This window comes from Tiliqua scincoides, chromosome 1 (assembly GCF_035046505.1).
Source record: "Tiliqua scincoides isolate rTilSci1 chromosome 1, rTilSci1.hap2, whole genome shotgun sequence".
In the NCBI taxonomy this organism is placed as follows: domain Eukaryota; kingdom Metazoa; phylum Chordata; class Lepidosauria; order Squamata; family Scincidae; genus Tiliqua; species Tiliqua scincoides.
In genome coordinates this window covers 279,553,308-279,577,218 of record NC_089821.1, presented here as the reverse complement: position 1 = coordinate 279,577,218, position 23,911 = coordinate 279,553,308, and the positions used below count along the sequence as shown (strand labels likewise).

The 23,911-nt window shown below is 47.3% G+C and overlaps 1 protein-coding gene across 2 annotated transcripts in view; it reads right to left on the bottom strand.

The window, feature by feature from the left end:
• ZNF395 (zinc finger protein 395) overlaps nucleotides 1-23,596 on the bottom strand; it is a 29,867-nt gene extending 6,271 nt beyond the window's left edge. Inside the window, exons 1-8 of one of the 2 annotated variants that reach the window (XM_066611976.1) lie at nucleotides 23,534-23,596; nucleotides 18,457-18,513; nucleotides 9,908-10,151; nucleotides 6,629-6,933; nucleotides 5,295-5,407; nucleotides 2,675-2,910; nucleotides 1,250-1,350; nucleotides 1-271 (exon numbers count right to left, since the gene is read on the bottom strand). In XM_066611976.1, the coding sequence (XP_066468073.1) occupies nucleotides 1-271; nucleotides 1,250-1,350; nucleotides 2,675-2,910; nucleotides 5,295-5,407; nucleotides 6,629-6,933; nucleotides 9,908-10,141 (1,260 nt within the window). In that variant the 5' untranslated portion in view covers nucleotides 10,142-10,151; nucleotides 18,457-18,513; nucleotides 23,534-23,596. The remainder of the gene's footprint in view (nucleotides 272-1,249; nucleotides 1,351-2,674; nucleotides 2,911-5,294; nucleotides 5,408-6,628; nucleotides 6,934-9,907; nucleotides 10,152-18,456; nucleotides 18,514-23,533) is intronic. The other variant, XM_066611975.1, reaches the window with a different exon arrangement.
• Nucleotides 23,597-23,911: the final 315 nt, after the last annotated feature.

The following is a 23,911-nucleotide window of genomic DNA, read 5'->3' as shown; positions in this document are numbered from 1 at the left end:
CTGGTATGCATGGTCAGCCTGGATATGCCAGAAAGAACTGGGAGCAGACTGGCTGAGGGCACTGCTGGACAAATGTGGTTCCAAAGGAGTAGCCTTGTCCAGAATGAGGGCATCTGGCTTGACTGGAGCCTGCTGGATGACAATGGGAGCGGAGCCCGCAGTGGGGCTGGCAGTGGGCCCTGTAGACTCGGGAGGTGGCTCCTCCTTCACCTGCATCTCAGTGTAGTAGAAGTCTTCTTCCCTTTTTCTCTGATCTGAGTTGGCACCATCTCTGCAGGGTTGAAGGAAGAAGCATTTAAGGAATAAAGAGAACCCAGTCAACTGGGGAGAGGAGGGGTCTAGCAACAGGGAATTCCATCAAAGCAGACCTGCTGGTTTGCATCTTGCAGAAATCAATTCTCACCACCAGAGGGCCCCTCAACATCATACCAGAAACCCAGCAGATTCAAGTTGCAGCAAACCAGACTACAGAGGCTGCAGTTCACCCAGGATCCAAACCAGGGGGCGTGGCAGCTATACCCAAATCCAGATTGAAAATCTGTGTCCGCCAACCCACATGCTCACAGGGCGAGACTCACAGCTTCTGTTTACCAGGTGAGCAAGAGGACCATTTCCATTGCAGCAAGTACAACAGAGGAGAAATCTGGAATATCTTCGTATTGCTTCATTGATCAAGATCTTCCATGTGAGGAAAAAGGGAGGAAAGTTGTCTCCTGTACAGAGTGTTTGGCCAGGGCACTCATATCCTGAAACCAGAATCTTAGCCTGCTCAGCTACCCAGGATGGCACTGGGGATGTTCAGGCCACAGACTCTTAATAGAGCAAGGGTTTGCAAGATGGGCCCCTGCAAACAGCATGCAGCATGAAGCCTCCAGATTGCCCAGACATGATACACATATTGAGGTCTGGACTGCTCACCTGGGAAATCTGCCAACTGCATTCTGAGCTCTAGCTCAAGCAACCTGTTGAGAGCCTGGGTTGGAGAACACTCACACTTCAGGTCTGAATTAAGGTTCAGCTAACTAGAGGTAGCCTGTAAACCGCCTTAAATAAAGTCTGAGGAGAAATCTGACGACCAAGAAAGGTGGTATATAAATACATGCATTATTATTATCATCATTATTATTAGAGGTCACAGCCTGAACTGTGTCCAAGTCCCATTCTCCTGAACTGTCACTGCTGCAGAAGTTACCTGGTGCAGTTTGTCCTCATACAACTGGATGTGGCTTCCCCAGAATTTGAGCCTTACCCCAAGTGTTGGGTTTTCACATGCCTCTTGATGCCGACAATGGAGCGAAGTACTTTGCCACAGCTGGGCCACAAGCACTTGTACACCACCTTCACCGAATTCTAGGAGAGACACAGACTTGGGTCGGTTGGTGCCTAGAACCAAGCTATCCAAAGACACATCTCTGGGAATCATGAACTGCATGTGGGACGTCACAGTTCCATGTCATCCCTTTGTCCCACAGGTACACCACAGTGGGGGCTCAATTCAGGCTCCTGCACCACCAGGCTATTTCCACTGCAAGTCTAGCTCAGTGCTCCACAGCACGAGCACACAGGCAGCCAACGTCCAAGGGCCAATCCTGGCCCACCAGGCCCTACCAAGCACTGGCATTCAGAGCCAGGGCTGTGGAGTCGGTACAAAAAAACCCCCAACTCCACCCAAAATTGCTTCTGATTTGGACTTTCCAGCTCCAGCTGAGCAGGGCTGTGGAGATGGAGTCACAGTCATGGAGTTGAAAGCAATTTTGGGTGGAGTCAGAACCAGAGCTGGAGATTTTGCGTACTGATTCCATAGCCCTAGCCTGAGTAACTTCTCTTTGGTGCAAGGACACTGCACCGATTTGGTGGGCCACTGTGAGATACAGGAAGCTGGACTAGATGGGCCTACGGCCTGATCCAGCGGGGCTGTTCTTATGTTCTTATGACACTGCTTAAGTGTTGCTCCCTTGGATCTTGACCCCTGCCTGGCTTAGACTGTTCAGCTGCTTTTGGACCTCTTGGACCAACAGCCAGCCTCCTGGTTCCCAGAGTTTGACTGCCCAGAACCTGACCCTTGCACACTGCAAGGTTAATGCATGTCAGGCACACTCTCTTCTGATGCATGCATTCCTAGGGAAACTAAAATTTGGAGGCAAAAGCACAAAACCACACCATTCCAAAAGATCAATTCAACAAAACATATTCACTTTGAAAACTAACCTCTTTTCATAATGAACAATTACAAATTAATCATTTGTTGACAATTGTTGAATAAAGTAATCCCCACAACTGCAGCAATAGAACGCTGCCAGTCAAAAATCAGAATCCCATGAAAAATGCAAGCCGCACAATGAAACTTAAACACCTTTATAGGCCACCTGCCAGCAGGTATGAAAAGACAGCACCCAGTGGATTTTTCCAGGAATCTGCCTTGGTGCTGCAGCAGAACGAAAGTTGTGCTCTGTGCACTGACAGTTTTTACCTTCCAAATCAATGATACACAAATCATCACCCTTAGATGTGAGGGAACAGGGGAGAAACTGAGGCACTTTCAAAGGCACACATCCCCCACAGGAGGCCTCTTCCTTTCCTTTTCCACAGGAGACATTTTCCTTTCCACAAGGGGGGAAAACAGCATTCACAGGAGTAAGTCATCATAGTCCCCTTCTTGGCCTGCATTTCATACCTTTCTTTTCCGTGGAGCAGGTTCATCAAAGAGAAGTGGATCAGAGTCTGTCTCAAAGCCATCATCTGCTCGAGGGGAACTGAAAGCCTCGCTTGAGTACTTGGGGCTGGCCTCAGAATGGGGTGGTGAAGGGGTGGAGATGCCACTGCCACCACTCCAGTGCCCACTGGTGGTGCTGCTACCACCATCTGACATATCGCCACTCTCCTTCCACATATCACATGCCCCCTGAGATGCTAAGGAATCAAACAGAGAGAGGAACAACATGTGAACTGCTGTATCACAAGCACTCAAGTCCAGCCGCTATAGACACCAGCACTCTGCAGCCATAGTCCTTACAAGTCCTATGCAGAGGCACACGGAATCAGGCAGACACCACCAGCTAAAAAAAACTCACTGTGAAGATTGAACTAAACTTGTGGGGGCATGTCAGTAGAAAGCTTTACATGCTTCCTCTAATGTTGTGCCTGCTTTGTGTGGCACAGACATGCACCACGCATGCAGTGACTGTTAACTATGGTTTGTCAAACATCCCACCAGACCATAGTTAGCACAAACCATGGTTTGCAAACCTACTTCAAACCACAATTTCCTATTCTGATTTGTTCACTATTCAAAAACCATTCTTTGTCAATTCAGACAGCGCATCAAACCACAATTAATTTTCCTTTACCATGCTTTGGAATTGTGACTGAGCTGAACTAAAAGTGACTTCTTTTAGTCAATTAATTGCTGTAATTAAAGCAAGCAAAACTCACTCTCTTCCCCCCACACACTCTTCCACACCTTCACTGCCAACCTGGCTTGCAGCTGATCTGTGGCCTGACTACCAGTCACTTATCCTGCATTTCCCACGCTAGCAGAGTTCTATTTTTAGCATGTGTGTGCGCCTAGGTCGAACTTGACTCTTGGGAAATGGGAAGCACCTCTAAAAAAAGACACCAGCTCTACAGTGCTCCCGTGCTGACTCCTGCCGTAATAGGTCTGAGCATCTGACGGGAAACGGCAGCAGAGAGTCAGGTTACATGTGGTGACCCTTGCTCGCTCGCTGGCTTTCTTTGGGAACTCAGGAGTCGTCCCCAACTCAGCAGCTGCCTTCCAAGCAGCTGCCTGGTGGCCTGTGGTGGGCAGAGGGAACAGAGTAGATTGCTACAAAAAAGCAGCCCCCAGAGATTCAATTCACAGGCTTCTTGCAGATGGTTTTCTAAGGAAAATTCCCTTTCCAGGTTTCCAGTTAAGATGATATTAGACAATACAAGTGAAAGGTAAGGTTCCCAATGGGAAGGAGGGTGAAAAGGTCCTTACAGAGAAGAACTGAGAGTAAGTAAGGGGGTCATTAACCCTTTCTTTATCTCTCAATTCTCCCCTTGCATTCCCCCCCCCCCACCTTACCGACTTGTTCCCTCAAAAGACTGCAAGGCCAGAAGCAAGTCTGGTCAGGAGAGGAGCCAAAGGAGACAGGTTAAGCACACGCACACTACTGCAACATCAGCATAACTTGTAGGTCAGCATAACTTGGCTGGTATGACTTGAGCTGGGAAGACCTGGGTTCAAATCTCTGCCCAGCCACAAACTTCACTGGGTTATCTTGATCTTGAGTCTGTATATTTTGGCCTAACCTACACCACCAGCTGTGACACATATGCTGCCTTGAATTCTTAAGAAGGAGGGTGTGAAAATAAGCAAGTAAGTAAGTTGGGGCAAGAGAACCAGACATTTTGATGTTCAAGACAGGAAATCCAAATGGAGGCCCCTCCCACTAACATCAAGTTTCTGCATAGCTCCAGTCCATTTCAGCCAAACTTCTGCAGGAGAACATTCTGGTAGATAGGACCCATTGGTCAACTCTAACTACCGACCACCCTTAAATGGTACGCAAACTGCCACCAGAAGCAACTGCTTCACTACCTCAAAGGGCATTACTGCAGAAAGTCAGCACAGGAAAAGACGAAGGGGAATGTAGAAGCTGGGAAACTGAGCAGGACAAGAAAAACCTAGGTGGCATGGTCATTTAAGTAAGTAAAAGCTGAGCAGCCATTGGGCTGAAAGGCAGCATCCAAAGGAGGGCAGGAGAGGCAGGGGGTTGAAGGAAATGAAGGCAGTCAGAGGGGGAATCTATCATAGACTCCAAACTTGAACTGGGATCCCAAAGGGACTGAGAAAGAAACTGGGCTAGTGAGCCACACGTACTCAGGGACCAAACAGAAGTGTGCAATGTCAGCCCCTACAGCTGAAGGGCAGTGGAAGTTCACCAGGCCTGGTACAAACTTGCCTCCCCTTGATGGGGCAGGTCCTTCTGCTTGCTGCAGTGTTGGCTCCAGCAATTAACATCATGGACTCTGGCTTGGAATAAAGCCCACCCCAGATACTGATATGGACAGAGCCTAGCCCTAACAAACCTTCATGCAGGGGCAGGAGGCACTGCAAGATGTTGACAGGGTGGAACTGGTGGTGCTGAATATTTACAGAGTTGGGTCCAGACTTTGCATTTTCCAAATTAGATTTAATTCACCAATCAAAAATGTCTTGAGGTCTCTAGTATGTATTCCTCTGCATTGTTCACACTGAGTACAGGATGGACTGTTGAATGGACATTGCAGAGCTCTAGTCACAAACTCACTTGGTATGCTGGCATCACTGCTTGGAGGACTCTGCACCACAGGGCTACAGGACAAACTGGTCAAGACCATTGCTGCCATCATCTCATCCATGTCTACAGCAGTGTCCGATTTCCTGCAGTGGGAGGCAGAGGGGAGAAAGATCATAAGCCCCCATGCAGTCAGCTACGTCCTTGTGAGGCCACCATGCCCTTGGAGACACATCACTAGGGTTGGGTGTGGGAGACCTAGATTCCAGTGTCACCCATGATGCTTTGCACAGCTCACATTTGCTTCAGTGGGTTTGCCTGGGAATTGATCCACGTGCATTGTGCCACAAGACTGTTACAGCAGTTCCCTACCACACCCCACTCCCCAAGCAGGAATTCATCATTAAAATCCAGCAGTCTCCCGATAAAGCATTTTGATTACAGCCTCTGCTACCAGTAATAAGCATTAAGACGACAGCTTTGAAATAAACCAAGTCAAACTAAGTCCAGGCCTCTTTCCAAGATCTGTTCAGAAAATGTTGCAGGCTAGACCTGCACTTGGCTCAGAATTCTGTTCTCTTGCTTCTCCAAGGAAGAGATCTATAAAAGGCACTTTCAACATACTGAATTATTTAAAGAGCTAGTCCAAACAACCCCTGAGAGCAGCGCTTTGGAATATGGAGTATCTGGAAGTCAGCAGACAAAATACCAGGCCACTGTGGCCACTTCAGGCTAAAGTGGATAACTAGGTCACACTATACAAACTTAGACAAGTTTCTTAGCTCCCTGATGTCTCTAATGCTTGATCCCCAAAATTGATCACCATCAATTTTAGGGATCAAGCATTAGAGACATCAGGGAGCTAAGAAACGTATCTAAGTTTGTTTAGTGTGACACAGTTATCCACTTTAACCTGAAGTGGCCACAGCTCAATGACAGAGCAAAAGGTTTCGTGTTCAGCTCCTCACAAAACAAGGAAGATCTACCCACCAACTATTATACCAGCCCAGCTGGATGCTGTAACTACAGGTTCCATCTTCCTGGGACATTAAATTACTAACGAAGTAGGTCTTTTTCAGTAGAGGGCCCAGAACACTCTTCCCTAGGAGGTCTTCTTCTCTTTCTATTTTTTGAAAGCAGGTGAAGACACTGTTATTATGTTAGACCTTTGGGAGATTACGCTTCTAAAGAAGCTCTCACTGGTTTCATTTTTTGTTCTGCTATTTTTTAATTTTAATTCTTATTAACTTATTAATTTAAATTTTTATTGTAAACCACTTTGAGAACACTCTTTTACAGTAAAGAGGAATATAAGGAACTGGTCAGTAAATTAATTTAACTGTGGCATAGGCAACCCTTAAACAGACCTTTTTGGTACATCAATATTCCTCGAAACCGATCTTGGAGCAGATGCAGTGGCAGTCACTGCCCCCACGGCTGGACAGTGCTCCACCTCCACTGGGACAGTGCTGTAGCCCATCATGGTGGATGTCCCACAGTCCATCTCTGAGGCTAGGAGAGGTGACATCTGAACCTCAGCAAGCCTTACTTCCTTGGCTTTCCTGCAGACATGAAACCCCTGCTCCAAGAGCAGTACCTTCACTTCATTATTTGCGAGGTCATGGTGTTCCACCAAACCAACATTCTCTTGCCCATTGTGGAAGACATAAACCTGAGAGAGAGAGAGAGAAAAAAACAACCACTGAAATACACAGCTGCCAGGTCAGAATTCAACTCAGATGTCATTTTCTAAGGGACTATCTTTGCGAGGGAAGAGGCCAAATTCATGGTGGCTAGGTCTACTACCAATGGCTAGGAGCCCTAAGAGTTAAGTGGAACCTTCATGTTTAGAGATATACGGGTGGTTAAGACTCGAAGCCTCATTTGCCTCATCCAGCCAGGCAGTTCTCAGCACCTTAATTTAACAGTTTTATTGTTTGCAAAGGATGGTTTCATAAACATCATATTTCCCAAAGCTTGGAAAGGATCAGATTCTCATTCACAGGGCACATTCACAGGATGATGGCAGTCTCTACATATACGCACCTTTCAAAAACTGGTGATGCATCTGGTTTGTACTCTGGTACAGTACCCAAGCAAAAAGGGTTATTTAAGTAAGAAACCGCTGACTTCTAGCTGTTTCTTCAGGCTGGTTTGGACTAGGTATTGTACAAACAATTATAGAGTCTTGCAAGACAGTACTGCACATTTGACTAGGAAAGGATGCATTTGCAGCACAGTCAGCCTCCTCCTTGATGGACTGGCAGTATGCAAGCTCCACCTGGGTCTTCCCTCTCCATTATGACCTAATTGGACATGGCTATTGCCTAACTTCCCAAAGGCTATTTTTATGAACGTAACTGTATCTCTGCTGAGACAGGCACACTTGTGTTAGCTATTCCTGAAGGCTATTTTTAGGGGAACTCTAATTACTGTATGGAAAGATGAGGGATGTCGACCAGCTGGTGTAGAAGGATGTAGAAAATAAGAGGCACTGCACCCTTTACTGATGGTCATAGACTAGGGTTAGCATGCCAATCTACTGACCAGTCAAAGATTAACAACTGCCTCAGTAACTGGTTCCTGGTCAAAAATCACAGTCATATGCCACGGTCAAATATTCCAGAGTCCTATTATATAGGTGGCAGCTTTTCTATTCTAATAATTTTGCAGTTGAACATCTTATTAGAAAAAGCAAGAGTGAGGGATATCTGCCCCTTAACCTGGCAGCAGATGGGGCAAAACAAGCACCTGCACAAAGGTCCTCCTACTGGCCTCTTCCTAGAAGAGGCACCTTCCAAAAGGAACATAAGCAGTCAGCAGAAGCTGAGGTCACTGCCTAAAATTGTTCAGGACTTTGCTTTTCTTCCTGCTGGGCCCAAGGAGCACCCCCTCCATGTGATCTGCTCAGGAAAACTCGGAGGTGTACCATCTCCAACTCTGGAGGTTCCACTTAGCTATTGCGACCAATGACTATTGATAAACCTGTCCTCTCATAAATGTGTCAATTGCATTTTAAAGCCATCTCACCCTAAGACCATCACCACATCTTGTGGCATCAAATTCCACAAACTAATTATCACACAAGCCCCCAATGACTGTCTGAGGTGGTACAGGCCAAACACCTCACTGCCTCAGTGAGATTTAGGCCACGGATGGCGAGTGTTTGACTTGAGTGGGGAAACCAACATTCAAAACCCTGCATGGGAACAGAAGCTCTAAGTGGACTGGCCCAAGCTATCCCCTCTCCTGCCTATAATATGGGATGCTGTAACAGCTCCCCTATGAGGGTAGTTGTGGTGACGCATAAGCAAATGATTCCCAAGCAGACTGCGCATGGAAAAAGTGCCACTGAAACAATGGGTTAATTGCTTGCTCTGTGTTTTGTTACCATGATTTGTTTGGTTGATTGATGAGATGGCTCTGAACCAACTGGTTGACCCATTACATTTCTGTAATGCAAGATCTCAGTGGCGATAGCTTTTTAAAGATTCCAAAAGAAGGAGGCAATTAGTCTTAAGTGTAAGATGATGTACAGTTTAATAAACTGATGGTACTGCTCATTTCGGGATGGCAACGCCTTTTTTTTTAATTGTAACAAAAATCAAAGTAATCTCCTAACACATCTCAGGAAAACTAGCAAGCAATTCAAAATGTAAAACCACAACAGAAGCATAAAAGAAAGAACACAAAAACCCAGTCACTGATTAAACAGCTTGTGAAAATAAAAAGGCCTTCATCTGGCACTGAAAGGGCATCAGAGGAAGCACCATAAGAGCTTCCCTGGAGAAGAGCAGGCAGGTCTCCAGCCTGAAGGCAAGGCTCCACCACAAAGACAGCCCTTTCCCCAGCCAACCACCTGCCTCACCTCTGAAGGTGGAGGCACACAGAGAAGGGTCTCCAATGATGATCTAGAAAGAGGGCAGAGAGGAAACCACTTTCATATGGCCAGGTTTTCAGGAGTTATGTCTATTTTGTACACCATCCAAATACCATTGGTAATTCTGAGTTTATGGTGGAAAGTTTTTGAGTGGATTGTTTTTGTGAGTTGCCAGCTCCAGCTAAAGACTCAAGAACCAAATAGGTCTAAGGCAGACTGCCCAGCAAGGCAGCTCCTGCAGCTTTCCCAACACCCTGTCCCTCCCTGATACAGTATCTGTAGCTGAATTGTGTCCCAAATATCTTCACACCTGAAACATTCCTTGAGAGTTGTTCTTGTAAATCAAAATATACATTTGGAAAAAACCCCTAAGAATAATCTGCACAACAGCATATTTTTCCATTTTTCACTTCCACTTTTCTTTCAGCATTATGTGGATGATTTTGCACAGCAACGGACACAAGCACAACATGATACAAGAAGAGGCCAGGCTCCTAAATATGAAGCCAGCTTATTATGAGTCAGATTCTCAGTCTCTCAAGATCAGTATTATCAACATGACTGGGAGCGATAGCAGCTCTCCAAGGGTTCTCCTCCTCTCTGGAAGTGCTGCCAAGTAACCCTGGAACTTTCTACATGCAAAGCAGGGCACAGGTACTGGACTATAGCCCCTCCTCTACACATTAAAAACCAGTGAGTATTATGAAGCTTGCATCCCTTGGACTGCATTAGCTCAAGACCACACAACAACTGTAGAGAAAAATACCTTTTGACCCCGGTGCAGCACCAGCCAGTTTTGGCTCCGATTGCCAGCCTCTTCCAGATGCTCCTTGAAGCAGCTGTATGATGTGAGGTGACAAAGCCCCTTGCTGTGCTCCAAAGCCTGCAGGGGAGGGACCTGGGCTGTTACAAGCACCCCATCCTCCAGCAAGGGAGGTGCAGAAATGCGAGCACCCAGCAGGGACCGCTTCCCAAGTCTCCTGGACAGCACGCTCGCCATCTCAGACTCCCTGCCAGGGACAGAAAAGAGAAGAGAGGCAATGACCGTTAATGAAGATATTTCTATTCCATGTATTTCTATCCCATGCCTAAGGCAGAGTGTACAAAAAAAGTTTTCAACACTGAAGTACAATTTCAAAAAGAAAACACACAGAAAGTAATGCCAATAATGCACTACTTCAGGGTACCTGATGCCCACATGACTCTCGCCTGTGTACTTAGAGCATCTTCAAAGGCCCTTCCCCAGCAGTTCCAACAACATGAGGTCAGGTGAGTGGCAACCAGGGAGCACAGGGTCTTCTCTGTGGTAATGTCCCAGCTGGGAATTCTCATCCCAACGAAACTTGTCCAGCACTTACATAAGATGTCTTTGGCACATCTTTTCTGCACAAGGATTTTAAAAATTGTTCCAAGATTTTAATTCTTAATTAGTTTTTTAAACAACTGTTTAATTGCTGCTATTTTATCTGACTGCTTTTGTCTGTTCTCATTTTTATTGTTTTGAATACCTGGTAAGAATTATATATTAAATTTATAAAATAAAATTGATTTAAAAGGCCAGGATTTTTTTTAAATCCCAAACTGCTGAAATACAAAGCATGCAGGAATAAAACAGCCTTTACGTGGAGTCTACATATCGTCAAGGAGGGGGCCAGGTGGCTCTCCCAAGGTAGGAAGTTCTACAGCCTGGGTGCCACCAGGCTCCCTCACTGCAACTATGCTGGTGGTGGGATACAAATCAAGACCTCCCCCAGTGTGACCAGGCAGGATCACAGGTGAGGAAATGGTCCTTTAAATAATCCAGTCTCAAGAAGGGGCAACGTAATAAATACCTATCAGCTATTCTGAGAGCAAAAGCTACAAGTTAGCCTCTTGCCCCTTTATCCAGGTCAGGTGACCAATCTGAACATCACAAGGCCTGTTCACACAATACCTACCCCATCTAACTGGCCCCATATATTTAATGATGGTGATACTCACAGCACATGCACCTCCTGGCCTCTCCCTTTGCTTTTTCTGCAAATCTTCCTACTCTCATGGGAGGGGGGTGTATAAACCACCTCCACCCAGATAATTAGGAAGACTTATTATGAGGAAAACCGGGGAATCGACAGGAGGTGCGTGTGTTTTGAGCACACAGATCATTAAGCCTACAAGGCCCGTCAGAAAGAGCAAGCATCATCCAAACCGGCCAACAGCCATCACAGACGCCCAGTAAAGTTTCTTCCAGGTCTGCCCTGCTCAGGTATGTCTCCAAGCATGAGGTCTAACTGTTAGCTCTTAGAAGATACACCCTAGATGCCTCAAACACTGTTCACAAGGACTTCCTGAGTGATTGTGCCTCACCGTCTGTCAGCTCTGTTTCACCACACCACTACCATCCAAAGAGCCCCCCCCCCCCCAAAAAGCCACCCAAGGGCAGCCACTTCCTCTTGACTCAGGTAGAATAATCTCTGGGATTTATTTTAGAAAAGGCAAAAGACCCATAACAAGCAGCCATTATGTAGGGCAGAAGACTTTCCATTGCGGGAATTGACCATTTTCTAATTCTCAAAATGTTTCTTAAAATTGAGTGGTAACCTAATGAGCAGATACTATACCAGGTAAAAAGAACGATTCCAATGTTGCAATTAATGCTTTAGATGGCGCTCCCTAGAAAGCATACCATTAAAAAAATGTAAATGCAATTGCTTTTTGGATATACCAGAATTTCCAATGTGCTGCATCTTAACTATTTACACATATTCCCATAAAACATAAAGGAACGTTTTGGATAGGTTTGAACAGAACATTAAAATCACACTATGTGCATTTTACTGAATATTTTTCCAGTAATCAAATTTCAGTTCAAATACTCTGAGGTGTTAGAAAAACATTGAAATATGTAGACAATGTGGGGTATTAGGCAATGTGTCGAATTTAAGTTATTAGAAAACTTTCCAATTAAAATTTTCCAGAAAACCCTCATCCCTGACAAACAGTCCCATAAATGTTGGCAGTTGCGTCTAGTTTTAGGAAAAAAAGAGAAGTGTTGGGGATGAAGTCAGTCTAGGAATACACTTTGTCAAAGGAAAGTCCAGTTCTCAAGACCAGGGATCTCCAAACTTTTTGGCCAGAGGGCCGCATCAAATATCTGGCGTGGTGTGGAGGGCCGGAAAGAATTTAAATATAAAATTTAAATAAATTAGAGATGGAACTTAGATGAGTGAATAAATGAATGAATGGGCTCATTCATTCAACCTCTCTGGCCCTCAGAACACCCTCCAGACACAATCAGAGCACAGTTCTGGTCATGTTCAGTTGTGTGGGCCAGAGGCTTTCAGGGGATAAGAGGTTGGTCGTGGGCCGGAAAGAGGCTTGCTGCAGGCCGCATCTGGCCCCCGGGTCAGGGTTTGGAGACCCCCTGCTCAAGACCCAAATGTGGGTGGCTTCAAGCAAGGACTGCATTACTCAAGGGATGCTATTTTCTACAGTACAGTAAGAGTCATTTATTCTGCATTAACCAATGGGTCTTTTTTAAACTAATGTTGTCTAAGAGGATGGCAAGACAAGCAAAACTGATGCCCACGCAGTCCCCAAGGGGCAGCGCTGGCAGGAAACTAGTCACAAAGCTGAGAGATGCCTTTCTGAGACAGGATAAGCCACTGCTGGGTAAAGAGAAGTCTCACTTCTAATTCAAAAAGTCAGCATGCAGTCCTACCTGTTAAAAGCAAAAAGTTCTGCAAATCATCACTGGGCAAGCATGTTCTAATCAGGGGTAAACTCTGAAATGTGTAGAGTAATACCCCCATACTTCTGAGCACGTGCAGTATGCCCTCCTCCCAGAAGGTGCGTTGGAAGAAGATGAACTATCATATGCTCACACACATATAATCATGCCACAAAATGTTGTGAGGAAAAAATGGGGGGATGTATATGCCACCCTGAGCAACTTGGAGAAAGGAAAAGATTTAAACATAATAACTAGATATATATTATTATCCCTATATGACAGGTGTGAAAACTGAGGCAAAGATACTTGCCTTAAGCCATCCACTTAGTTTAGCTGAGCTGGTATTCAGCAAGGGACTGTAGGCTCACACACTTAACCATATGCTACTTTTAGCCAATAGAAAGCTGGGGCCATTGGTTGCAAAAACTTTAAATGCAACTCCACAATCACCAGGACTAAAGGAACACAGAACTTCACCATCCACAGTACTTCACACAGAATCCCTGGCAGCCCAGCTGTATCCTCCAACTTGCCCTGGGAATCATTCTGTTCAATTGTCTTTTCGGGGAGATCAAATGCATCTTCATTCTGCATAGCTCTGCGTCTGTCCCAACTCAATGCACGCAGCCTGGCAAGTAGCAATCACAAGGAAGCTCAGGAGCTGAGATTGCTAGAGGAAGCAGCCAATGTGAGAGCCAGGACAACCTGCAGAACGCTTTACTGGGTCATGATTGATAGAACCAGGTGCAGATCTTAGCTCAGTATCTTTGAGCAAGTCCTCTTCTCTTGGCCACAGGAGAGACCCACCTCCTGGAGCAATTGCCTTGATGAACAAAGTAAGGTACTGTTCTTGCTTGCTTTGCACATTCAGACACAGCAAGGCTAAAATCTTTGAAAATAAGTGCAGGCTGCTGAACAGAAAGGCGGTAAGATAAGTGTCTTTTTAAACAGGAAAAACATCCAACACAATGTCAAGCTACTCACCAACTCACCAACAAATCAACACCATGAGGCAACCAACAAAGCTTCCATTTGTTATCCTTGAAGGTTCCAGGACCCAATTTTTACTTGCTATGGGTTGCAGTCCTGCTCACTGCCCCCCACCCAAATAAAACACACACCCACACCATACAAAGTTGGCCAAGGAGACCCATGCACGGAGGAAGGTGCAGCAAGTGAGGGGACAGGGAGGAAGCAACAAGTTGAGCCAACTTGCTGCTCAGGGATGGCTATGGGCAGACAGACAGGTTGCCATTCCCAAAGCTGGACAGAACAAGGCAACAGAACAGACTGAACCACTTCAGATGGCAGGAAGGAGCGAGGTGGGCCAGAACCTGTCTTTTCAATTTGCCACTTCCCTACTTGCAGGGAACACTGCTGCTGCTGTTTTGATACAGAAGAGTATTCTGAAGTGGCACACCCAACTGGCACTTGGAAGATAGTCCTGTCTATCACCTCCTTGCGCGTGCGTCAAACCAGCTTGCATCAACCTTGCAAAGCAAGGAGAGAGGCTAACCAGCCTAATCTCTTACTCTGTGCCTCATTCTCCCCATAGGCACTTGGCTTCCACTTCTCCTCAGGCACCAAGCAACAGAGAGCCGTCCACACAATTAATTCCTTGGCAACAGGATACCACTAACAGTCCTGAGTTGCTCGTTGCATCAGTGGGTGAAGGCCAAAGACTGCCATGCCATATCTCAGGAACAACAGGCTTCTGCATCCAGCCTCCACAGAGAGACAACAGGGTTGTTCTTAGCTGTGCAATGTGATCAGTACAAAGTACTGTGCATCACAAACCACCAGAGGACAGCTTCCACTGGGGAGCTTATGCTCTAAATTGCATCTTAAGTGACTAGCCACTGGGTAAGGAACATCTTAGGAAACCAAATGAGGTGAATTGCAAAAGGTGCAAAAAAGGCCATTTATTGAAGCATTCCCAAAAGTGTGATATGCCCAATGAATTACAAATGAAAATTAACCTTCAGAGGCAACTGTAAAAACCATTTCAAGGATATATCTCTCAGACAAAATGCCATGGTATTTAAAACCTAAATAAGTATGAAAAAACCCTTTATCACTGCAAAACTACAGAGCTTCAGAGATTGTAATATCCCTGCTGAATCAGGCCACAGGTCAATCTAGTCCAGCTTCCTGTATGACACAGTGGCCCACCAGGCAGCTCTGGGAGCACACAGGGCAAGAAGATACCTGCATCCTGTTGCCACTCCCTTGCATTTGGTATTCAGAGATAATTAACTTTAAAACCCAAAAGCTGCATACAGCCATCATGGCTTGTAACCTAAGATGGACTTTTCCTTCATAAATCTGTCCAATTCCATTAGAGTCTTCTAAATCAGGTACCATCACCACATCCTGTGGCAAGGAGTTCTACAGATTAAGTACTTGCTGGACAAAAAATATTTTATTTTGTCTTTTCTAACTCCCCCATCACTCCCATCATTTTGGTGGATGTCCCTTGGTTCTGGTGTTGTGTGAGGGGGTGGGGAACTTATATCAATCCCATGCATAACACAGGCTTATAAAAAATGTATTTTTTTTAAGTTGTCAAGGATGTTTGAACAAATTTATGATATTTTTGGGGTGATGTATCAAAAAATTGCATTAGTTTTACCCAATTCATTCAGGTTTTGGGCTACAGTATAGACACCTTATATGCCGATTCAAGCCGCTTCCTTGTGAGGAAGCTGACATCATGGCTTCCTTGAACCAATCAGGCAAAACCAATGCCATTTTTTTGATTCAGCACCAAGAATAGGTTTACCTTTCAAGACAACAAAATGTATGTAGGCCTGTGTAATTTTATGTCTCTATTATGTCCCGCACCAGGCACCTTCTTTGTAGCCTAAACAGCCCCATACACTCTATTTGAACTTACTGTTCCTTGAAAGGGAGGTGTCCCTGCCCACTAATCATTTTGGTTGCCCTCTTCTACACCTTTACCAGTTCTACTATGTCCTTTTTGACATGTGATGGCCAGAACTGTATGCAATCACTATGCACCATGTATGCAGAACTGTGGCCTCACAGTTGATTTGTATGTCATAATAATATTGGCTGTTTTATTCTCAATCTCTTTTTCAATTAATGGTCCTGAGCATGGAATTGGCCTTCTCCACTGCCACCACACACTGGGTTGACATTTTCATCGAGCTGTCCACCAGCACTCCAAGATCTCTCTCCTCATCTGTCACAGGCAGCACAGAACCCATCAGCATATATGTGAAGTTTTGATTTCTTGCCCCAATGTTCATCCATTTACATTTACTTACGCAGAAGTACATCTGCCATTTTGCCACCCAAACCCCCATTTAGCAAGATCCTTTTGGAGCTCTTCACAATCCCTTCTGGACTTCACCATGCAGAAATTCAGGTTTGTCATTTCAAACTTTAATAATAATAATAATAATAATAATAATAATAATAATAATAATACAGGCATTGATATACCACCTTTCTTGGTCGTCAGATTTCTCCTCAGACTTTAATTCAAGGCGGTTTACATGGGCAGGCTGTTCTAAATCCCCGTAGGGATTTTTACACAATTGAAGAAATGTTGTGGTTCTTGAAGATAGAACCTTTCAGATGGGTCTTTTATGGTCTGTTATCGCTTTCTGGACTCCAGATTCCTCCCATCTCTCCAAGAGCAGGTGGAATAACTCGGCTGGGCTTGTCAGCTGCTTCAAGGTCTCGCCATTCACGGTGTCGGTGGCCTGGAACTGGCAACCTTCGGATGTTATCTTCAGGCAAACGGAGGCTCAACCCTCTAGACCAGACCTCCTGCCCATTGCTTTTCAAATGTCTTTAGCGTTGTTGTTTTTTTAACTGCTAAAAGGCCACTGAGAGGCAATTGCTCAATGCCAAGGTATGTTTTACCCACTTTCTCTTGAGTCAAGTCCAGGGATGAAGGTCTATATACAATGTTTTGTTTTTTCTCCAAACTAGACTATTATTGTTACAATAATAAAAACAGTAAAAACTGACTGGGTGTTGAAAGCAAGACATGTACACATATCTCAGAAATCCTTACACTAACCCTGCAAGGCAGCTCATTACTCCCATACTGCAGATGGAGAGACCAAGGCTCAGCGGCATAGCTAGGGGGTGCAAAACACTAACTGCACAACCCTACCTTGTGCTGAAGTAGGCAGGCCAGGAGGCTGTATCCAGCACAAGATACAAGATACAGCACAAGATGTATCCAGTACAGCAGATGTACAGCAGTACAGATGTATCAGCAGTACAGTACAGTATAGCAGATGTACAGCAGTACAGATGTATCCAGCACAAGATACAGCACAGATGTATCCAGTAGGCAGGCCAGGAGGCTATATCCAGCACAAGATAGGGGCCCAAAGTGGGTCAGCTGGAGGTAAGGGGAAACTCTTCCCCTTACCCCCAGGTAAGCCACTGCAGCCCTAATGGGTCTGCTTGGACTTGCGCCACTTTAGGAGGTGGCATAAGTCAGAGGAGAGCAGAGGGCTTGAAGATGCTCTGTGCTGCTCAGGGAATGGGGTTGGGATTGGGCATAACTGCCGGGTCCCAGCCCCACCTTCCGCTCACGGCCTGCCCTCCCCCGCCCCGGAACACCTCCCTCCCGCCTCATCCCCACCCACCCCAGACCATTGCATTGGTCAACACAACCCTCCCAGCCAGAGTGGAGGCTGGATTCAGCCACTGCAGGCCAGCATGCGTCCCTGTGCCAGCCCAGCCAACTCTCGAGGAGGCACAAACATGCAAGATCCGGTGCCTCCACATGGTTGGAGGCCATGGTCCATATAACCGGGCACCATGAAAGACAGCATTTTGCTCCCCTTAGCTACACTGCTGCCAAGGCTGAGTGATGATTGTCACCAAGTGAATTCATGCTTGAGGAGAAATTTCAGCCAGGGACTTCTGTTGCACCCTTACAGAAATATCCTAGTCATCAGACTTTGTAAGCCCCATTAAGTGCAATGAAACTTATTCCCCTGTAAGTGTGCATAGGATTGCAGGCATCCAGTGGAATCCTATGAGTATTTACTCAGAAGTAAAACCCATATAGTTCAGTTGGGTTTACCTCCAGGTAAGCGTGCAGAGGACTATACCCTTAGCCCCTACCCTATATATAGATTTGCAAAAAGAGTATGGACAACACAATACACATTGTGGTTGTGTTTGATGCCTTGACACAACTTTGGCTATCCTGACTTCCAAGAGCCAGTCAGTCAGCAACCTATGACTTAACAGAGATGGATCACACCTCAAGTCACTCAAGACCAGCTGTGGTGTGCCGCAAATGGTCCGCAGGGGTGCTGTGAGAATTTGGGTGGGGGTGATCGTTTATATGTAGGACCAGCAAGGGGATGTGAGCTACCCATCAGCAGCATGGTATGCCTTGTCAATTGTAAAAAAACTAATGGTGTGCCTTTATTATTTTAGTGCCTTGTCAGTGTGCCATGAGATGAAGAAGGTTGAAAATCACTGCCCAAGAAAGTTAGAGCAGGGCCTTCCTATTCCCAGCATTAGAGAAACAAGGCAAGAAGCAGCAACATGAAAGGGTTAACACTGGAGTCTCCAGGAAGGAAAAGGCAAGGATTACAAACCTTCTCTAAGGAAAGACTGCAGCTTGTAAACTTAGATCTGATATCCTCAGCATATTCCTGCAAAGAACCAGGGAGAAGACTGTTACAAGGGGGGAGGCAATCCTGCCCAAAGGCAGAACTGAGCCTGCAAAGGGCGGGCAGAGAAGGGCTCGGAGAATGCAACAGGGAAAATGAGAGAAAGAGAAATGCTTGCAAAGCATGGCCTACAGAGGCAGCAGTGGTGGGATCATTCCTCATTCCTGTAAGCCCATATCTTCATAGGAGCAAGTACCAACATGTCACTCCTCTATCACTTCTAAAACACTTTAAAAAATGTTTTACACTTCCTTTCACTTTTTCATTCCAGCAACAGGGCTGCAAGGGAGATCTGCTATGTCCATTTTAGAGCTGAAGAAACTGAGGGCAAAACTGAGTGCTTTGCCCAAAGCATACACAGGGCAAGTACAGAAGTACCTAAAATGAAGAGTTAGTGCAGGTCTTTTCCTCCCCTGCAATCAGCCTGGCTTTCTTGCACCTTTGCACTATGAAATGATAGGCATGTGTGCCTCCAAATCAAACCCTAGATTTCAGTATTTGCCCCCCTTCCCAAGGTTCAAGTGGGTTTTCCACCATTTAAAACCCCGTTGGTCTGCTTATCCATTTAAACATCGATTAAGTGCCAGCCCAATCACTGTCCTGGGAAATAGGTGGGGAATGACAGGTTTCTGCTGTCACATGGGCAAGCCTATCTGTTCTGCACACAACCAGGTTCTTCTGCAAACTGGCTGGACTGGTTTCGTCCAAGTTCAAACCTGAAGAGAACACTGTACGTCCAAACCAATTGCAGCAGGTACACTTCCACAGCAGTCCCAATGCTCAAAATTACATGCACCAATTTGTGGATACAAATTATATTTGCACCAGCAGAATTTTTACCTGAAGAAAGTTCAAATGCAAGGCACTTCTTAAGCAGTGTCCATCATTCGGGTGAACTGTCATAGTTCACCACTAGTTCATTTTCCTAGAAAACAGTGCAAGCATAGGGAAAATGGTGCCCTGGACTAAGTGGTAGATGTATCAAATCACAAGCACTGAAAATACACTGACAGTGGCAGCAGCCACTGCCAAATTAATGCAAACTAACCAAATGCATGTAACAAATTCACTTCCTGTACTTTTCTTCCTGTACTGTACCACTCTGTGACAAAATGCTCTGCTATAGAATAAAAAGTATCTTCCAGAAGATTTAAAAAAAAACTAGCATGTCACAGGGGTGAAGTGTCTAGGCTAGCCTTCTTCATGACATGCTAACTATGTGCAGGGAGGGTTTCTTTTCCTCCTGAAGCAAGGAGCTTCCAAATACAAGATTTCTGCACTGTCAAGTACAATCCAGAGAGAGAAGCAGAATGCAATTCTACCACCATTTAAACTCCACAAGAAATTTTAACTAACTCTCATGATGTGCTTATGTCAGTCAATTGTGGATTAAGAAAAAAAATGGAATCACCTTTGGAAAAGTTTCCTAAAAGGTGACTGACTTGCCACAAGCTACTTCTAAAACTGGGCAATGACAGTCATCAAAACACACCATGGAGAACTAGCTCAGGCAAAGTTGTACAGGCAAGGAACAGCAGCACAGATGATTGCACAGGGGATGTAGCCAAGTATATTACCTGCTTATTCAACAAGCAAGCAAGCAAGCCGTTGTATCATGTGTTGCAAGGCATGGGAGACAATTCAGTGAGAGGGAGATGCAGCTCCCACATGAACAGACAACCCAATCCAGGACTGTGCAGGAGGGTTCATGGGACAGGGAGCTGAGAGTCAATGAGAGGGGATGTGGCAATAACATCAAAAACCAAAGCAATGCGCATATACCAGAAGCCAAGCACAAAGAAACTGCAATTCACAGCAGTGGAGCTGGACCACCAAGGAGCATGAAAAATAGATGCAACATCAAAAGGGTGGGGGGAGTGGACATGCTGCTCCCAACACATGGGACAACCTCTAATTAAAAGCCTGAACAGGCATCAGCCAAGTTTGCTTTAGATCAGGGGTGCCCAAACCCTGACTCAGGGGCCACTTGCAGCCCTCGAGGCCTCCCAATCTGGCCCACAGGGAGCCCTCAGTCTCCAATGAGACGCTGGTCCTCCAGAGACTTGCTGTTGGCCCAACACAACTGCTCTCAGTGCGAGGGTGACTGTTCAACCTCCAACGTGAGCCATAGGACAAGAGCTTTCTCCACTGCTTGTTGTTTCATGTCTGTGATGCAGCAGCGGCAGAGAAGGCCAGCCTTGTTTTGTGCAAGGCCTTTTATAGGCCTTTATTGCAAGACCTTCATTAATTCATATAAGTTCCATCTCTAATATATTTGTTTATGTAAATTTATTCAAATTTGAAATGTAAATTACTTCTTTTATTTCCCCGGCCTCCAACACAGTGTCAGAGAGATGATGTGGCCCTCCTTTTACCAAGGCAGTGCCCACTAACCCTCAAACAAAATTTCTACAAGAAACCCTTTTCAGTGCCTCTAAAATGAGAGATGTGGCCAGGCTCAAGTCAGTCTGGAGCTCAGGATCCATAACCCAGACTTGTAAGTAACCATCTGCTTTGCTGCTATAAATTGAGTTTTACATGTGCATCCTATACAGCCCGAGTAGAAAGCAAGCAACAAGGCTTAGGTTGAAATCCTAGCTACTCTTACCTGAGAGAGTAAGTTCCACTGAGCTCAGCAGGACTTACAGCAGAATAAATCTACAATGTGCAGTGGAAAAAAAAAGGTGCTGGCAACATAGGGGAACATGGCCACCCTGGACACGCATCCAAGAGGAACAAAATATTGTTGCAGGATGACACACTTCAGAAGTGTACAAGGAAAAAAAACTCTTGACTTCAAAATGAAAATGTAACATGGGGAAGGATGAGAGGTCAGTGACTAGATCATCTGCTTTCTGCACCTGCAGAATATTTCAGGTTCAATCCCTGCCAGCATCTCCAGTTACAGGAATTTCAGGCAGCAGGGCAGAGAAAGAGACCTAACCAAGGGAGAACGAGGAAATCCGCTGCCAGTCAGTCAAAAGAGACCCTTCTGGGAAGACCTCCCAGTGGAAGGTAGCTGCACACTGGTGTTGGGAACCCATGACCCTGCCTCAGACCAAGAGGGGTTCCTGATCCTTTCAGGTCAGTATCATCTGCACCGCCTGGCCAACCCAGGCCTGTTCTTTGAAAGGAAGACAATGCTGGGGCTCTCCTGCACGCACAGCCTGTGTTCCACCACTAAGCTTCAACTGCCCCCTACATTTCATACTTCAGTATAATGGTTGGGGGCCACCTCACATCTGTTTTGCAAAAGGACACCACTCTGACAATACAGTTCAGCTGGAAGCATTTGCTGCATAGCATCTGCTGTGCACACAGAGGGTCCCTGGTTCAATCCCCAGCATATTGGGCTAAGTCTAGGGGAGGAAAAGATGCTTGCTTGATACTTTGCCCTGGAGAGTTGCAGCATCCAACCCAAAGGCTGCCTTCTCAGTGCCCCACACAGCCTCCCCCCCCAACATCTGGAACCAACCAGGTCTAACCCTTTGCTGACCTTCCCCAGCAGAGGTTCATTTGCTGCAAATGCCACCTCTATCTCCTGTCACAGCCGGCCATCCCCACTCCTAGAGTGGCAGCTGCAGGAGGAGTGGCTGGCAGCAGGGGCAGATGTAGACATGGGGGAAGGGGGGCCATGCTCCCCAAGTGCTGCCTGGCTTATAGGGCCCACCAGGCCCAAGTGGAGGGCCAGCCTTAACTCCCCCTCCCACATCCAGGAGATCTGGGCACAGGCAGTGGCAATAACTGTCCAAATGACTGCTAGCCTCATTGATAGGGATCTGTTAACAGATACCATCAAGGAACCTCAAGAATGAGATCCATTTGCTGGTTGGTTGTTGGTTGCTGGAAAAACCCCACAGAAGATAGCGCTAAAGATGGGTAATCAACTGTTCGGAAATGGCTGAGAGCCCAATCCTATACATGTCAACTCAGAAGCAAGCCCCATTGGGGATCAATGGGGCTTAGAGCCCAATCCTATGCACATCAGCTCAGAAGCAAGCCCCACTGGAGTCAATGGGGCTTAATCCCTGGCAGGGATGTGTGGTGTGTGGGGAGGCAGGTGAGGCAGAGCCTCCCCACTGGAGTCCTTCAAGCGCTGCTACCTGTGAGGTGCCAGGTGGGGTGGCAGGTGGGCCAGAGCCTCCCCAGTGTTGTCCTTTGAAAAGTGCGGCCACCATGTGAGACAACCCATGCACTGTGCTTGGGTGCAAGCACTCCACAACCCACATGCTGTGGGTGCTTGGGCGCTTTTCAAAGGACTCCAGTGGGGAGGCTCTGCCTCACCTGCCCCACACATTCCTGCCCCCAGCAAGCGGGGGCCTCACCTGCCCCACACATTCCTGCTCAACCCCAGGGAGGGGTGCACAGGCTCGCAGCCTGAGCGGGGCAAACTCCTCCTGTCAGCAAGGAAAGGGCGCTAGGCGCAGCTGAGGGGCTTCCACAGGTGAGTAACCGAAACGTGCCCAGGTGCGCGCGCGGCGGTTCTGTCAGCAAGGCGGGCCTGTCAGCTGAAACGGGTGGGGGGGTGAGGGACTGAGGGGGCGTGGCCTTGGCCCGGGGAGGGGCGTGGCAGGAGCGGAGCGCGAGGGGGAGGAGGAGGGTGGGTTGGCCGGCCGGCCGGCAGGCGCGGGGCCCGGGACGGGCGCCAGGAGAGGGTGTGACGGCGGCGCTCGCAGGAGCGGCCGCAACGGCAGGGGGAGAGGCGCTGGGAGGGGGACTCGTGGCACAGAACGAGCGCCTGCTCCGGTGTGCGCGTCTACTCGGAAGTAAGCCCCGTTTGTTTGAATGGGGCTTACTCCCAAGAAGGGTCTCTGCAGGGTTGCAGCCTCCGTCTGCGCGGAGGGGGGAGAAGCCGCGCGGCGGGGGGGGCCTGAGCTGCGTCCGAGGGAGGCGACCCCGCCGTGCAGAACCGGCGCTGGGGGGTCCGGGTGCAGCACGAGCCGGGGCTGCACCGCCTCCACGCCCCCCTCGACTTCCCCTCGTGCAGCGCGCCTCGGCTTACCTCTCGCTCGCCCGCTCAACGCGGCGCTCCGCTCGCTCCCTCCTTCCCTCCGAAGCTTGTTTTGAAATTCCCCTTCAGCTCCCTCCTCCCTCCGCCCCGCGCGGGCTCGCCACCTCCCCCCGGCCGCCCGCCCCTCGGCAGCCCCTCCCCTCGGCTGTCCCCGGCACAGGCTGCCTCACGTACGCGGCTGCAGGCAGCCTCCGGCCTGGAGTGCGGTGCGGAAGGGAAGCGCGGCCGGGCTGAGGAGGAGGGCGGCCCAGAGGCGCCTGGCTGGAGGAGGGCTGGGCCGCGTGGCTCTGAGGTGGCACGTGGAGCAGGGACGTGGGGTGGAGGGGAGGCAGGTGAGGCAGAGCCTCCCCACTAGAGTGCTTCGAAAAG